The sequence below is a fragment of the Euprymna scolopes genome, chromosome 35 (assembly GCF_053919585.1).
Source record: "Euprymna scolopes isolate OS-2025 chromosome 35, ASM5391958v1, whole genome shotgun sequence".
In the NCBI taxonomy this organism is placed as follows: Eukaryota; Metazoa; Mollusca; class Cephalopoda; order Sepiida; family Sepiolidae; genus Euprymna; species Euprymna scolopes.
In genome coordinates, this window is record NC_136516.1 from 73,858,422 (window position 1) to 73,876,845 (window position 18,424).

Genomic DNA, 18,424 nt, shown 5'->3' on the forward strand with positions numbered 1-18,424 from the left:
TTGGTCGTCATTGACAAAATCTCAAAAATCTGGCAGATTGTAGACTTTTCAGTGCCCTGGGACAGGAATGTGAGAGAGAAGGAGAATGAGAAGTGGGGCAATTATGCTCCATTGGCCTTGGAGATAAGGCGTATACCCGGGGTTAAAACACAAATAATCCCGGTCGTAGTTGGTACACTAGGAGTAGTATCAAGTCGTCTGGAAGGACAATTGGAAAACTACAAATCCCCGATATTTTAGGCGGCCTTCAAACCTCTGCAATTATAGGTACCACCAACATCCTTAGGAAAACCCTTGATCTTTGAAGCTCCTGGTTTGAAGCCGGGATTAAGGGAAATACTCTGGAAATGAATCCCATCCCATTCTAGAGAGACGTTCAAATCAGAATTATTATTATTAGTAGTAGTAGTCAGGGCACTACTGTTTGTGATAGTACACCTCGTAATCTATCTATCTATCTCTCTCTCTCTCTCTCTCTCTCTCTCTCTCTCTATATATATATATATATATATATATATATATATATATATAAAAGTGAACGTGTCTATCTGTGTGTGTCTGTGTGTGTCTGTGTCTGTTTCTGTATACATTTCCCTACGCAATAACTCTGTCAATTTTTAGTCTACAGATTCGAAATTTGATATACAGCGTACTGAGATTTGGAAAAATCGATGTGATCGTGTTTCGGCCAGAAATTTGGCGATGAAGGAGGTCAGAGTTCAACGATTTGACCTTTGAGAACTCTACTAAACTCCTCCGACAATTTTGCGTCTATGCACTTGAAATTTTAGATATAGGTTCCTTGGACATGGATCTAACTTAATAACTTGATTTGAGCCTAAAACAATAAATTTTAAGGGGTCATAATAGGGGTCACAGTTAAAAAAAACATTAATATCTTCCCCTTGAACTAGGCACTTTTCTACGGGGGGGGGGGTCACTTTTTTCGCCCATATTTTTTAAAGTTATCCTCTCCTTTAGATTGTCTAGCCTTAATTTTAAAAAAATGTCGTTTCCGGTTTGGCGGTGGTCGTAACAGCATAAACGTTAGGTTTTACCCCGTTCTTTTCCTTCTTTGCGGTACGGGTTCGAGCCTGCCTTCCTACTACCACTTTTATTTTTTGCTCAACATACACATCCAAACACCCGGGCAACGCCGGGCTGAAATGCTAGTATATCTATAAAAGTGAACGTGTCTCTCTGTGTGTGTGTGTGTGTGCGTACATTTTCCTACGCAATAACTCTGTCAATTTTTAGTCTACAGACTCAAAATTTGATATACAGGGTACTGAGATTTGGGAAAATCGATGTGATCGTGTTTCGGCCAGAAATTTTGCTGTTAAGAGGTCCAAGTTCAACGATTTGACCTTTGAGAACTCTATCAAACTCCTCCGACAATTTTGGGTCTAAACACTTGAAATTTTAGATATAGGTTCCTTGGACATGGATCTAACTTAATAACTTGATTTGAGCCCAAAGCAATAAATTTGAAGGGGTCATAGTAAGGGTCAAATTTAAAAAAAATTACCGTTTTTTTTTTTTTGGTCAGCATACACCTCCAAACACCCGGGCAACGCCGGTCTGAAATGCTAGTATATATATAAACGTGAAAGTGTCTGTGTGTGTGTTTGTGTGTGTGTCTGTGTACATTTCCCTACGCAATAATTCTGTCAATTTTCAGTCTGCAGACTCGAAATTTGACATACAGGGTACTGAGATTTTGGAAAAAATATTTGTAATCCGTTTTCGGTCAGAAATTTGGCTTTTAACGGGTCAAAGTTAAACGATTTGACCTTTGAGTACTCAACCAAACTCCTCCGCCAATTTTGGGTCTAAATACTTGAAATTTTAGATAGAGATTCCTTGGATATGGATCTAACTTAATAACTTAATTGTAGCCCCAAACAATAAATGCTAAGGGTCATAATAGTGGTCAAAGTTTAAAAAATTGACCGCTTTTTTTTTTTTTTTTTTTTGCTCAACATACACCCCCAAACACCCGGGCAACGCCGGGCTGAAATGCTGGTAACTAATACGATTAAAGATGACACGACTACTAATACTACTAATATGTTGATGTTATTTCCGTTGTTGGGCGTTTTGCTTTGGATGACAATTCTGACAGCAATTGTACTTAAGCACCCCAATTCACATTCAAAGAAATCACTAATGAGGAGTGTCACTTCTTAATTATCTCATTATTCAAAGTTACTCCGGTCCGTTATTTAATTAGATTTCGCAATCTTAGACCACCGCCAGCGGATGATGGCATCTGACTTGAACCCAGAACACTAAAACCAAAATTAACAGATCAAAAACAAACGTCAACGACATTTTTAACACTTATTCGTTAGTTCAGTAGTAGTAGTAGTAGTAGTAGTTGTTGTTGTTGTAATAATAATAATAATAATAATAATAATAATAATAATAATAATAAAAACGTATTTAAAACGGGGTTAAAACAAATAATCCCGATCGTAGTAGGTACGCTAGGAGTAGTATCAAATCGTCTGGATGGGCAATTGAAAAAACTACGAATCCCCAATGTTTTAGGGGGCCTTCAGACTTCTGCTATTGTAGGTACCACCGACATCCTTAGGAAAACCCTTGATCTTTGAAGCTCCTGGTTTGGCGCCGGGATTGAGGGAAATACTCTGCAAATGAATTCCATCCCTTTCTAGGGAGACGTTGATAAACTAAATCAGAATTATTGATATTATTAATATTATTGTCATTATTATTATTATTATTATTATTATTATTATTATTATTATTATTATTATTATTATTAATATTATTATTATTATTATTATTATTATTATTACTGTCATTAGTATTTATTATTATTATTGTTGTTATTATTGTTGTTGTTATTATTGTTGTTATTGTCATTATTAATGATGATGATGATGATGATGATGATGATGATGATAACAACAACAACAACAACAACAACTTCTGGGCATATTTTTCTAACTTTCAACCGTATGGCTTGACGTAACTCACTCGAGAAATCTTTTAGGCATAGCCGAAATTTATGACGAAAAAATACAAGATGACGTCTAACGTTTTATAGAAAATAAAAAACGTAACATGTCTTTAGATTTGTTGCGAACAACAAAGTTTACACTTTAGTCTCCAAAATGAAAATGTTTAAACTCGTTTTTGCGCACATGGTTCAACACATGTATTCGCCTTAATTTTTTAAAACAAAAATATTATGCCAATCAGATGCATCTCTCTTATTTTACAAAAGTTGCCGTTTTTTCTTTTTTTGCTTTTTTTTACACCCTCAATTAATAAAACGCCTGCTTTTCCTTCATAAGGAAGTTTACGCCCAAATCCATGAAAGGCCAAACATCTTTCTTTTTTTTTTTACACAGGAATCACCACTTACCAAGGCCCAGAGGCCAATCGAGGATAAGAGTTAATGGGTATACATTAGTCAATGTGATTATAGCGTAGTAAACATAAGTAGTGGGGATTTCGGAAATTGGATTACATAGGGGGATGATTCATAAAGAACTTGTTTACGTTGGACTTGAAGACAATCAGATTGAAGTCAGCTGGAAAGCAGGCAATCGGAAGAGAGTTCATCGGGCGTGCAGTTCTAAGAAAGAAACTTTGTTCATGGAATCTACGTTTAGGATTAGGCACAGATAAAGAGTATGGGAAATTATTGATAGTGGTTTTGGCTAGACGAGTGTTTTTAATGAAAGTTTGGCGAGGGGGACCACAGATTGAAGCTCAGCCGAGCACTTGCCATTAAAATAACGATAAAGCAGAGATAGGCTCGCAACATCTCTTCTGTGGGAAAGAAGTTGCAGGGAAGGGAAAAGAGCATCCACCACTAAGCTACGAACTCTGTCAAGGCAGGATAAGCTGCTTCTATCAGCTTATCCTGCCTTGATGTGGCAACAGTTCTCCATCATTTCTTTCATTTCTCTGAAATCTTCCTTAACCCAAAATAGGGCCACCCTACGATTTATTTTATGATCTTCTTTTAAAAAAATACTAAAGTTTATACAAAACAAAAAAATAATAAATTGTTTATTTATTATAAATTTGGTTGATGTTTAAAAGTTTGTAGAAATGCAATATAATTTTACCAGGAAAATTAAAAGAGCGTCTGGCTGAGAAACAAAATAATATATATATATATATATATATATATATATAGACATAATATTTATTGTAATAATGTACTTTATATTCTACTTACTGTTTTTTATCTTCAATCAATCCGGCATTATATGGTGTCCAAGTTTTTCTAATATTTCGAGGATAAAACTCCCTTTTCAAATTAGGGTTTTAGTAAACAAAAAAAAATTTAATAAATAGATTTTAAGTTTAGAAGGATGTGGCAATGAGATATAAGGTCATATGGACACCGGATGAATTGACAAAATGTCTGAGTGAAGAACGGAATGACATTAAGTGACAATATTTTATTTGGATTTTCTACTTATTGTTGTTTTCATTTTTAGTCAAGTCAAGAATTATTTTTAAAACGAGTTTTCTTTTTACTTAAAAAGATTTTATAATACTATATATATATATATATATATATATATATATATATATATATATATACTATGCTTTTTTAAAACTCATTTGTTTATAGGTAAATTAATCTATCATTATATTAGTTTTGCTTTCAAGAGTTTACGCTAGTTTTCTTGTATTATTGTCTTAGATCGGCAGTTGGTTACCAAAAATATTGGGGGGGGGGAATTACAAACAAAACAGTATTTTATATCATAGCATTCGAGTAGTGTTAATCAAACACCCCCACCTTAAGGAAAACCAAGAACGGATCTAATATATATATATATATATATATATATATATATATATATATATATATATATATATATATATATATATATATATATACACATTACTTTTAAAATGTAATTATCCACTGACACGTGCCTCGTCGTCCATGACTCATCAGAGTGGCTGAATATAGCGAGATTCGAAATCGGGACCCCGCAGTAATGAGCCTAAGCCCCTTACCTCTGACCCATCTCGCCAACTGTCTTGATATATCGCGATATACTTAAATATTGTTTGTTTTAGTTTTAGCGATATGTTTTTTGAATGAATTCACTTATTTCCGAAAGTGCATTTTTACCGAAATGCAAGCTGGGAATAATTTTCCCTTTAACCAATTTGGTACACCCACATTGGGAGCGGCATATATATTACTTTTAAAATGCAATTATCCACTGACACGCTCCTCGTCGTCCACGACTCATCAGAGTGGCTTATACACACACACACACACATACATACATACATATATATATATATATATATATATATATATATATATATATATATATATATATATATATATATATATATATATATATATATATATATATATAATTTAAAGGAGATTAGAATAATAGTCTAAAGAGCTAAGTGTATTTTAATGTAATAGTGAAATTACTAGTTTAATTAAAATACAGGAAAAGCTCGTTGTAATTTAGATATATAATAAGCTCGATAGTTAAATGTCCTAGAGCTAATTCAATATTAAGTAATGTGATCTATAATTTAAAAGTTTTAAAAAATTTTTAAATTTTAAAATCAAAATTTAATTAAATTAAAAATCAGTTTCATAAGAAGGAACAACAACAAAGTCAATTATCTGTACGATCGTTTCGGAAATCCGTGCTTTTTATTTGTGGTATACATGAAGTCACGTAGAACAATTATACATAGTTTTTTTGGTAAGCACGGTCTCCTCATCAGCAAATTTAGGAGGATTTCTATTGAATTGAAAAGACACCAAAAATAAACCTAGCATTAACAGTAAGGCAGATGAATCTTTTGGTTTTTCTTTTTTTGAAATCAGGAACTGTATTTAAAGTAGTCACTTAGATGTTTGCTATAGCTTTTTATTTTATTGAATATAGCAAACATCTAAATGACTACTTTAAATACAGTTCCTGATTTCAAAAAAAGAAAAACCAAATGATTCATCTGCCTTACTGTTAATGCTAGGTTTATTTTTGGTGTCTTTTCAATTCAATAGAAATCCTCCTAAATTTGCTGATGAGGAGACCGTGCTTACCAAAAAAACTATGTATAATTGTTCTACGTGACTTCATGTATACCACAAATAAAAAGCACGGATTTCCGAAACGATCGTACAGATAATTGACTTTGTTGTTGTTCCTTCTTATGAAACTGATTTTTGATTTAATTAAATTTTGATTTTAAAATTAAAAATTTTTTTAAAACTTTTAAATTATAGATCACATTACTTAATATATATATATATATATATATATATATATATATATATATATATATATATATATATATATATATAATTATTTGCTATAATAATTATTAAATACCTACAGACACTTTTGGGAATCATCCGCGCAGAGTGTCACGATTAACACCGGTCGATAGATTCCAACTTGGCAACAGAAACCATCTCTGGCTTCATTAGCAAGGACCTAATTCATTCAGCCATCATTAACCGCGAGAAATACTGTTGAAATTTAAATATTTTTTTTTAATGTTTTTAATGTATGTCAGAGTGATTTTATCATTATACGATGATCTGACCATAAAAGCTAAACTGGCCGACTTTCAAGTCAACTGGAAGTTCTTAACGATAAAAGAGAAAGAGAAAGAGAGAGAGAGAGAGAGAGAGAGAGAGAGAGAGAGAGAGAGAGAGAATACTTAAAACACAGTAAGAGTATTAATATTAATAGCCTGAAAAAAAATAACATAAATAAAAAATAATTTCAATCCACAAAATCCAGACAATAAATTGCGTTGAAATATGCCAAACACATTTGTTTGCGTTGGCGGATATTTTAATTTTGTCACCATGACACCAAAAGAATTTTATCTTGATCATTCGAGGCTGAATGAACTAATTTTTTTTTTTCCTAGCGTTTATTTTGTTGTGAATAAACGACAAACCATCCAACTTTGTATTCATCTTCATTTTGTTTAGTGATTTGATTTCGTTCATATTTACTTATTTATTAATTTTGTCTATTAAGCTTTTTTCTTCCCACGTTTTTAACGCCTCTTCGAGATACCCGCGCTTTATTCGTACAATCACGAAATTGTTATTGCCTGTGAGTAACCGAATCAAAACAAAGAAGAGCTTCTCTTTTGATAAGAAAGCAATTAGTTCTAGTCAAACGAATCGCTTCTAAATAAGAGTTTCATTAAGATGTCGGCTGCGGTCAGATAGAAAAAGAACATTCTTAACTGAAAGATAAATAAATAAGCGAAAATAAGCAATAACATTCCGGTATGAAGAAAAATAAATTGTTAAATCTGTTCGGTGAACATCTATCAAGCGGTTGGCGCTTCTATTTATTTATTTATTTATTATTTATTTATTAATTTTTTTTTGATAAGGGACTTTCAAAAGAAGTCCTTATTAAAAGCAGTATTCTCTAGTATTGGGACGATTAATCAGAATCGGAACCGAGAATCAAACAAATCGGAACATTTTGGGGTATCGGAATCATTATCGGAATCCGAAAAGGTTTTGCCTAATTTTCCGATGCCAAAAACGATTCTTTTCATTGTTTTTATTCATTTGTTTTTAGTGATTTTAAATTTTACTTTCCATGGCTTATATTAATGATGAAACGATAAATATTTATTGATTTTAAACTACCAGTAAAACCACCATCTCTAGATCATCCTCGTAACTGTATTTCTATGTTTGGGAAATTATATGTGAGTATTTTATAATTTTTTGCGGCACCCATCCCTACAAAAAAAAAACACACAAAACAAAAAACAAAACAACAAACAAACACACAAAAAACAAACAAAAAACAACAACTCTATATTGATAAATTAAAAAGAATCGGAATCGATATAGGTAATTGTATTGGAATTAGAATTTTAGAACAGAATTGGTAATTGCATCGGAATCGGGAAAAAATATTACACACAGTAAAATCGTAAAAGAAAAGAAAAACAATCCTAGATTTACAAAAGCACAAGAAAGTACGTATATAAAACAGTTTTATTACATTCTTCTTTGCGTGTCTTTGAAACGTGAGCATAAAACAGTTTCCCACTTTTTATGTAGTCCTTTACATTAATTGTTGCATTGTGCAAGATCTTTCTAGCTGTGCCGGCAGCAGAAGGCAGACAAGACAGTGTTACATCGTATAATCCTTCTCTCGACGTTTACAGATGGTTGGGCCAATTTTATAACCCCATCTAATAATAGCAACTTTTGATCGCCCCATTCCTGTTCTCGGGCGGTTGAATGTTTTCCACTGGAGCCAGGATTGTAATGAACCAGAAGGGAGGGCCTTACAAGGGGATATTCTCATATCAGTAGGAGGGGAACTATTCTCTGGCCATAGAAACGATCTTTTCGCAAATTCTGTCAACCTAGCCTCTCTCTACTATGTCGTTATGTTCGAATTTATGGCATAATAACGTTGACACACTATTCTCGTTAGATCACTGAAGTTAAGCAAGATTGAGCCAAGTCAGTTCCAGATGGGTGAGTATTTGGAAATATAAGACGCTGTATGCAGAAGTAAGTCGAATCCCCAAGCAAGAACTGTAGGGATGCCCAAATTTTGTGTAAATCACCAACTTTTAACGCATTATCAGCCACGTCATCATTTTGTGTCTACCTATAATTGTGGATACTTTTTACGGATGCTGCGAGTCGCTTTAATTGAATCAAGGAAGCACCGTTTTTTTTTTTGCTTATTAATTAGATATGATGAATCTGACAAGAAATCCATTCTTAACATGAGGAAAAAGAGGAACTTTTACGCTATCTGAGAGGATGATAATCATTAAGCAGAAAGGAACATATCGTGTATGACCGCGTCGTCTCATTTCCAGAGCAAAGCCGGGTGTCAAAAAGAGCAAATAATCTTAACTTTAACCCAAACAAGTATTATATCCTAAAATAATTATTGTTAAACCATTTTATCCACAGTTGAACTTGTTAGATACTCCTTGCTAGTAACGTTCACTTATAAAGGCGTAACTATCTTTTAAAAAATTCAATAGGGAGGGAATACTTCCTTAGCAATAAATCTCACCCCTTCACTTTTGAGGTCCTTAAATGCCAGAAAACTTTCTACCCTAATAGTTTCTTCTCTCGAACAGCTAGACTTTATAATTCCCTTCCTACTACCTGCTTCCCCGACTGTACTGATACGCAGAAGTTTAAATGTAACGTAAACGAACATCTTGTTAATCTCTACTAGGCAGGGCCCCAAATAGTAGCTCAAGTAGCTATATACATTGTTAGGGGTGAACGTGAGTAAAAAAAAGCAGAAGTATAGGAAATGATATTAGTTGAAAAAAAACGATTGAGAGCCGCTGATATCTTTTTGAGCCCAGGAAGACGCCTCACGGTCGTTGGTCAGTTTCTGAATAACCAACCAGCCCCAGCTCACCAGGCAAGCACGGAAATAGTCAGTTTCTATAAATTAGGTATTGTGGTGACTAAAACAAAAGACCAGACATAGTATTTCCGATTTTGTGTCAATAAATTAAGGAGTCAGAGTTAGTTTGGACAGTTTCCAATTTGGGACAGTGGATGACAATTCGTTACTCGGAGCAGATCGGGAGAGCTTTTAAAAGGCAGGTATCCATTATCACATACACATGCATAACTGGTTTAAACAGGATATAAATGAGTTTTGTTTTGTTTTGTTTTGTAGGCTTGCGTTGTTCTACTTTACTTTTATACTTGAAAGTCATTGTATGCGCAATCGTCAGTCGCCAACATGAGAGAATATACGGGCAGAAAGACTAAAACCACAGAAAACAGCGTTCGGGTCGGCAATTGTCGAGAGGAGGGCGTACATGACTTCACGTGAGCACGCTAGATATTTCCAATGTCAATTTAATCACCCTGCAAACCAATTGGCTTGATTGGAACATCATTTGGCAAATATATCCTTTCTAGGGCAATTGCTCTTGACATATCAAAGGCCTTCGACAAGGTATGGCATAAGGGTCTACTTCAAAATATTTCCAGCTACGGTATAACTGGAAATGTTTTCTCAATCATTAAATCATTTCTCTCCGATAGGCTCATAAGAGTAGTGGTCGATGGATAAAAATCGGAGGCCTGCAATATAAATGCTGGAGTCCCTCAGGGGTCAATTCTGGGCCAAACTCTCTTCCTGATCTACATCAATGACCTCCCTAAACACATACTTAAATCATTCGTTGACATCTATGCTGATGACACGACCATCTACGGCAACACATCAAAGGCCGTAAATGACAAAGTTCTCTCTGATTCTCTCTCTGATCTCGAGCGCGTGGTTCAGTGGGGGAAGACGTGGATGGTTACTTTTAATGCATCCAAGACCAAACTCCTATCCTTACATCATCAACGCTCTGATCCCATCTGGCATCAATTGGGATGGATGGTTCTCGTCTGGGTGAGGCCCCGTGTTTTGACAAGCTTCTGGGTTTGACCTTTACTCTTGATCTGAAATGGAACATGTACATCAAGTCTGTTGCCAAGGTCGCTGGAAAGATGGTGGGATCCTTCTACCGCTCCAGAAGATATCTCACTACTGATGAAATTCTCTATCTATATAAAAGCCAAGTACGTCCAAGGATGGAGTACTGCTGCCATATCTGGGCAGGAGCTGCTAAAAACAGCCTATCATGCCTTGACAGAGTACAAAATAGACTTCGTGGCTTAGTGGGGGATGCCCTTTTCTCTACCCTGCAACCTCTCTCCCACAGAAGAGACGTTGCGAGCCTATCCTTGTTTTATCGTTATTTTCATGGCAGGTGCTCGTCTGAACTCCAATCTCTGGTCCCCCTCGCCAATCTTTCACGAAAAACACCCGTCTAGCCGAATCCACTGTGAAAAATTTCCCCCACTCTTTATCTGTGCAAATCAAAACGTGGATTCCATGAACAAAGCTTCTTTCTTAGAACTGCACACCTGTGGAACTCTGTTCCGTCTGCCTGCTTCCCACCGGACTACAACTTGGATGTGTTCAAGTCCAACGTTAACAAATTCCTAATGAACCGCCCCCTTAAGTAAACACTCCATCAAATCTCCACACTAACGTAATGTACTTGCAATGACTCTTATCCCTGAGTGGCTTCCGGGCCTTGATAAGTGGTGATCACTGTGTAAAAAAATATATATATATATATACCCTTAATAATCTTGAATCGAAGAGTTACTGTGATGAAATTCGTGTCGACGTTGATTGACAACCTGAGTCTTCCAAATTCGAATCTTTTCTGTTTTCTTAGCATAACTTTCGCTAGAGATGTTGGCAAACTTCAATGTAAGTATCAATTCTAGAAAAGAATTCGGGAAACCATTGGTAGCAATAGAGTCTTGTCGATCAATAGTCGATCAATATCCGTATCAATATGAATTCACGTTTTTTTGTTTTTTTTTTATCTTTTATCTTTTAGGGTGATCTTGGGGACAGAGGCTCGTCAAATACTTTGGCAAGTCCCCACTGCGTGATACGAACTGCATTTCCTTACTTTATTTCAAACATATGCAGTGTCTTGACACGTGATATTATTAAACTGACAAAAAAAACCCTGTATATTTGCTCTACATTTTCTCTGATCGAAAAAATAAAAAGGATTCATATATTTTGAATATTTTAAGTGCGTTACTGAGTAAATGTTTTTTTAGTTCGTGCACTAATGATTGACAAAGGGATGCCGTGGAAGACAGAAAACATCGCAGCTTCATGCAAGATCGTTTAGGACAACGAGAAGGTAGACTGTGCCAACGATCAGAATATCATAAAAATCTATAGAGGTTCGTAAAAGTGTACAGAATATCATAAAAGTGTACAGAGTTTCGAAAAATTGTACAGACTACCATAAAAGTTTCCAGAATTTCGGAAAAGTGTACAGAATATCATAAAAGCGTAGGGAGTTTCGGAAAAGTGTACAGAATACCATAAAGTGTACAGAATACCATAAAGTGTACAGAATTTCGAAAAATTGTACAGAATACCATAAAAGTCTAAAAGTGTACAGAATATTATAAAAGTCTAAAAGTGTACAGAATATTATAAAAGTCTACAGGGCATCGTAAAAGTGTACAGAATATTATAAAAGTCTACAGGGCATCGTAAAAGTGTACAGAATACCATAAAAGTGTACAGAATATTATAAAAGTCTAAAAGTGTACAGAATATTATAAAAGTCTACAGGGCATCGTAAAAGTGTACAGAATATTATAAAAGTCTACAGGGCATCGTAAAAGTGTACAGAATACCATAAAAGTGTACAGAATACCATAAAGTGTACAGAATTTCGAAAAAGTGTACAGAATACCATAAAAGTCTAAAAGTGTACAGAATATTATAAAAGTCTAAAAGTGTACAGAATATTATAAAAGTCTACAGGGCATCGTAAAAGTGTACAGAATATTATAAAAGTCTACAGGGCATCGTAAAAGTGTACAGAATATTATAAAAGTCTACAGAATACCATAAAGTGTACAGAATTTCGAAAAAGTGTACAGAATACCATAAAAGTCTAAAAGTGTACAGAATATTATAAAAGTCTAAAAGTGTACAGAATATTATAAAAGTCTACAGGGCATCGTAAAAGTGTACAGAATATTATAAAAGTCTACAGGGCATCGTAAAAGTGTACAGAATATTATAAAAGTCTACAGGGCATCGTAAAAGTGTACAGAATACCATAAAAGTGTACAGAATACCATAAAGTGTACAGAATTTCGAAAAAGTGTACAGAATACCATAAAAGTCTAAAAGTGTACAGAATATTATAAAAGTCTAAAAGTGTACAGAATATTATAAAAGTCTACAGGGCATCGTAAAAGTGTACAGAATACCATAAAAGTGTACAGAATACCATAAAGTGTACAGAATTTCGAAAAAGTGTACAGAATACCATAAAAGTCTAAAAGTGTACAGAATATTATAAAAGTCTAAAAGTGTACAGAATATTATAAAAGTCTACAGGGCATCGTAAAAGTGTACAGAATATTATAAAAGTCTACAGGGCATCGTAAAAGTGTACAGAATACCATAAAAGTGTACAGAATACCATAAAGTGTACAGAATTTCGAAAAAGTGTACAGAATACCATAAAAGTCTAAAAGTGTACAGAATATTATAAAAGTCTAAAAGTGTACAGAATATTATAAAAGTCTACAGGGCATCGTAAAAGTGTACAGAATACCATAAAAGTGTACAGAATACCATAAAGTGTACAGAATTTCGAAAAAGTGTACAGAATACCATAAAAGTCTAAAAGTGTACAGAATATTATAAAAGTCTAAAAGTGTACAGAATATTATAAAAGTCTACAGGGCATCGTAAAAGTGTACAGAATACCATAAAAGTGTACAGAATACCATAAAGTGTACAGAATTTCGAAAAAGTGTACAGAATACCATAAAAGTCTAAAAGTGTACAGAATATTATAAAAGTCTAAAAGTGTACAGAATATTATAAAAGTCTACAGGGCATCGTAAAAGTGTACAGAATATTATAAAAGTCTACAGGGCATCGTAAAAGTGTACAGAATACCATAAAAGTGTACAGAATACCATAAAGTGTACAGAATTTCGAAAAAGTGTACAGAATACCATAAAAGTCTAAAAGTGTACAGAATATTATAAAAGTCTAAAAGTGTACAGAATATTATAAAAGTCTACAGGGCATCGTAAAAGTGTACAGAATATTATAAAAGTGTACAGAATACCATAAAGTGTACAGAATTTCGAAAAAGTGTACAGAATACCATAAAAGTCTAAAAGTGTACAGAATATTATAAAAGTCTAAAAGTGTACAGAATATTATAAAAGTCTACAGGGCATCGTAAAAGTGTACAGAATATTATAAAAGTCTACAGGGCATCGTAAAAGTGTACAGAATACCATAAAAGTGTACAGAATACCATAAAGTGTACAGAATTTCGAAAAAGTGTACAGAATACCATAAAAGTCTAAAAGTGTACAGAATATTATAAAAGTCTAAAAGTGTACAGAATATTATAAAAGTCTACAGGGCATCGTAAAAGTGTACAGAATACCATAAAAGTGTACAGAATACCATAAAGTGTACAGAATTTCGAAAAAGTGTACAGAATACCATAAAAGTCTAAAAGTGTACAGAATATTATAAAAGTCTAAAAGTGTACAGAATATTATAAAAGTCTACAGGGCATCGTAAAAGTGTACAGAATATTATAAAAGTCTACAGGGCATCGTAAAAGTGTACAGAATACCATAAAAGTGTACAGAATACCATAAAGTGTACAGAATTTCGAAAAAGTGTACAGAATACCATAAAAGTCTAAAAGTGTACAGAATATTATAAAAGTCTAAAAGTGTACAGAATATTATAAAAGTCTAAAAGTGTACAGAATATTATAAAAGTCTACAGGGCATCGTAAAAGTTTACAGAATACCATAAAAGTGTACAGAATATCATAAAATTGTACAGAGTTTAAAAAAATTGTACAGAATATCATAAAAGTCTACAGAGTATTGTAAACATGTACAGGGTATAAATCGAAATCTTATGATGCCTTAAAGAAAGTAATTGAATGGACTTGCATAAAAGCACGTGAAATTTCCCCGTTCTCCGCGGTTGGTCCCCGGCTATAGCAGATAATTAATATATTTGATTGGAGAATGATCGTTTTCAATGATTCTGATGAAAATAAAAGTCTTGAAAGTGTGGAATATTCGTTTATCCCGGGAAACACCAGGTTTGTCTGCTAGTTCGCTAATAACAGCAACTGTCGAAATCCAAGACATTTTCCACAGGACAATCTATCAACTGGCTTTAATATAAAAATTGCTTTCGCATTTCTGTTTCTTCATAATTTTTTACGTCTACTTGATTTCTTAATATTTTCACATAATATAACGTAGTCGCATATATTTTAATTGATTGGTGACATTAGCAATGCGAGTGATTACCATTAAAGGAGGCAGAATAAAGAACGAATGACGACGACACCTCAAACCAAACGAGTTTCCTCACCTCTCTCGTCGTTGCTGGTTTTCTTCTCTTCGCTTCTTAGACCTCGTCCATTCTTTATGATGTTTGATGGCGATTCCAGCACTGAATAATTGGAAAGAAATACACATTCAGTCGAGATATTACAAATTATTACACACTTTATAGAGTTTCCTATGATAAAAACATACAAATAAATACATGCTAACTGATTTAAGTGGCGTTGTTCAAGTGTCATAGATCCTGAATAGAGAAGAAATTATGTATATGTGTATACATGCATATATATATATATATATATATATATATATATATATATATATATATATATATATATATATAAACTCGTGAGCAAAAACAAAAAAGAAAAAAAAATATGGACCAAACAAATTTTATACATTTTATTGCACTAAAAGCTATATTGAACAAAGAACAATTGAACAAAGAAACTTAAACGAGACTAATAACACAGAACAAGACATTTACTTTAATAAATGCTTAGTATGGACTCACATTCCCTTTTGATTTCTTTAAAAGATCAATCCTTTTAGACATGCTCTCAACCAAAGTGGAACACTGTGAAGAGGAGATGCTATTCCATTCGCTTTGCACAACTTCCCACAGTTTGTCATTGTTCTCAAAAGTTCTTCCGGCCAATGCTCGAGATATTATGGATCAAATATTCTCGATTGGGTTTAAATCGGGGTTTTGACCTGGCCAAAATATCATATCAATTGAATTATCAGAAAACCATTTTTTTGTGACTTTAGCAGTGTGTGCAGAAGTATTATCATGTTGAAAAATAATGTTCTGGGATATTCACAGTTTCTGGATACTTTGTAACAGTCCTGTTTCTAATATTCGAATGTATTCCTTTGCATTGATTGACTTTTCACATCTAATTAAGTTCTCCAACTCCTGCTGCAGTAAAAGTTATCCCCCCGTTCCCATGTTTAACTGTCGATTTTATGCAACTTGGTGAAAATCTTTCTCCAGTTCTTCGATTGCACCGTTCGGGAGCATCGGGAGCATCACTAACAAGACAAAATCTTGATTCATCTAACCAGAAATCATTCCTGAACCAGGCTGTGTCTTTCTTGCCATAACCTGAAAAAATCTCTTTCTATCATTGATGTTCTTCTTAGACAAAAGTGGCTTCTTCGCACACCTTTTAGAGGAAAATCCCATTTCTTTCATTCTTTCTAGATATTGAATATCTAGAAAGAAAATTTCCAGTCCCTGTTTTGAATTATTTGCTATTGTTTGCATCTTTTTCTTTCGATCCTTCAAAACAGTAAATTTAAGCCTGTGATCGACCTTCAAAATGGATGTTCTAGGGCGACTAGATCCAGATTTCCCTTTTACCAAGCGTTCGACTTTGAACCTTTGTCCAATTCGCTCCACTATAAAAAGATATGTTTTTACATTTTCTATTCTTAAAATATAGAAAATCTGCTTGTAAGTAATTTTGGACTACCGTAATCCTGCAATTCGTTTTTTTGATATCCTCGCCAAGATGCGGTCTTGCAATTTTTAGGATTAGTTTTCTACTTATTATTATATGCTATAATAATAATGATCTGCAAAATAGAAATTTTCAGTTAAAATTCACTCAGGGCCTATTTTTTTTTTACTCATGAGTTTATGTATATATATATATATATACATATATATATATATATATATATATATATATGTGTGTGCGTGTGTGTGTGTGTGTGTGTGTGTGTATGTGTATGTATATATATACATATATATATATATAGATAGATAGATAGACAAATTGATAGATATAGATATATTCAAATGAAAAAAGGACAACAAAAATTATATATATATATATATATATATATATATATATATATATAAAAATATATATATATATATATATATATATATATATATTAACATTTCTTTACAGACTTCTTCGGGATGATGGATTTGAAAAAATAAAATACATTATTTGAAAATATTTAATGTGTTTGTGATATGAAAATAATTTTTATGTTCTTTTTTAAAACGAAGCATAGATGTTAGAGTTCAAAATGTGTAATGCATTTATGACATGGAATAGTTATTTTTTAAACAACGTTTAGTCGATGGAATTAAAGAAATGCAATGCGATTTTCATGCGAAATGAATGTTTTGTTTTGTTTTCCTCCGGCGGACCATAATTAGAATTCAAAATGTTTGATGTATTTTTGACAAAGAATCAGTGATTTTTAATCAAAGTTTTTTTTTTTTTTTTTTAAATTTATTAATGACTTATCCTCAGTTGAACAATAATTTATGCAAATTTCACATTCTGTATGGGTAACTTTTTATTTTATTTGCCTATTCTTCGAATTCCTAGGATCTGGTCTTTTTAAAATTTTGATTAATTCTTAACATACAATATATAATTCCAAGTTAATATTTTTGAGAGATGAAATAATTAATGAATTAAACGAAATTCATACATAAGCGTTTATACGTCGCTCACATTCATGAGTATGTTTCGTCAGAGAGTTACAAGTAACAAGAAACCTCTTCAGGCGATGCTGCTTATAAAAATTAGAATCCCTAACTTGTTACGAACTCTACTTTTGTATAAATAATATCGCCTGAAGAGGTCTCTTGTTACTTATAACTGGCTGACCGAAACATGCTCCCGAATGTGTAAAATAAATAAAAAGTATATATATATATATATATATATATATATATATATATATATATATATAAATATATATATATATGTATATATAAAGTAAGGCATATATATATATATATATATATATATATATATATATATATAAAGTAAGGCATAAAAATATATTTCGATCAACGAGACTACACTGTGCGACCGCGTTTCACCCAGTAGAGCTTCGTCAGGCTAATGGTAATTAACTACAGAGATGAAACGCGGACGCCTCAGTGGAACTGAATTGCTATAAATATAATTTCATACATAACTATATATTTCTTTTCATACACTGAGCCTTATGTAAGTAAATGCTCAAAGCTATACATAATAAAAAATATCTCTTTATAATATACGAGATGTATACATGAAATAATAATAATAATAATAATAATAATAATAATAATAATAATATCTCTTCTTAAATATAAAAGGCAGTTTGTCTGAGTGTGTCTATGATTGTATCTTTGTATGAGTTCGTTCCATATGGACTCCGAAACGGCTGGATCGGGGGGGGGGGGGGGGGGCGGACAAAGAGAGAGAATGTGATGGATATAGGCTATAAAAATGTGATCACTTGTTTGCACATTAATTGTTTCAATCAGAAAAAAATAAGTTTAAAAAGCCAGTTTATTTTCTAACAATAAAAAAGACAACATAAAACATTTAGCCCTTTTAAGTCGTTATCGTTATTAATAAAGATTTTCAAAAAGCACATTTTTTTTCATTTTCAAGATGAAATTTTAAATCG

The 18,424-nt window shown here is 32.8% G+C and overlaps 1 protein-coding gene across 1 annotated transcript in view; it reads right to left on the minus strand.

Moving 5' to 3' along the window:
- Window positions 1-18,424, minus strand: part of LOC145259932 (matrilin-1-like) — a 185,512-nt gene that overhangs the window by 22,521 nt on the left and 144,567 nt on the right. The window contains exon 5 of the mRNA XM_080117893.1: window positions 15,015-15,095. Within this exon, the coding sequence (XP_079974019.1) occupies window positions 15,015-15,095 (81 nt within the window). The remainder of the gene's footprint in view (window positions 1-15,014; window positions 15,096-18,424) is intronic.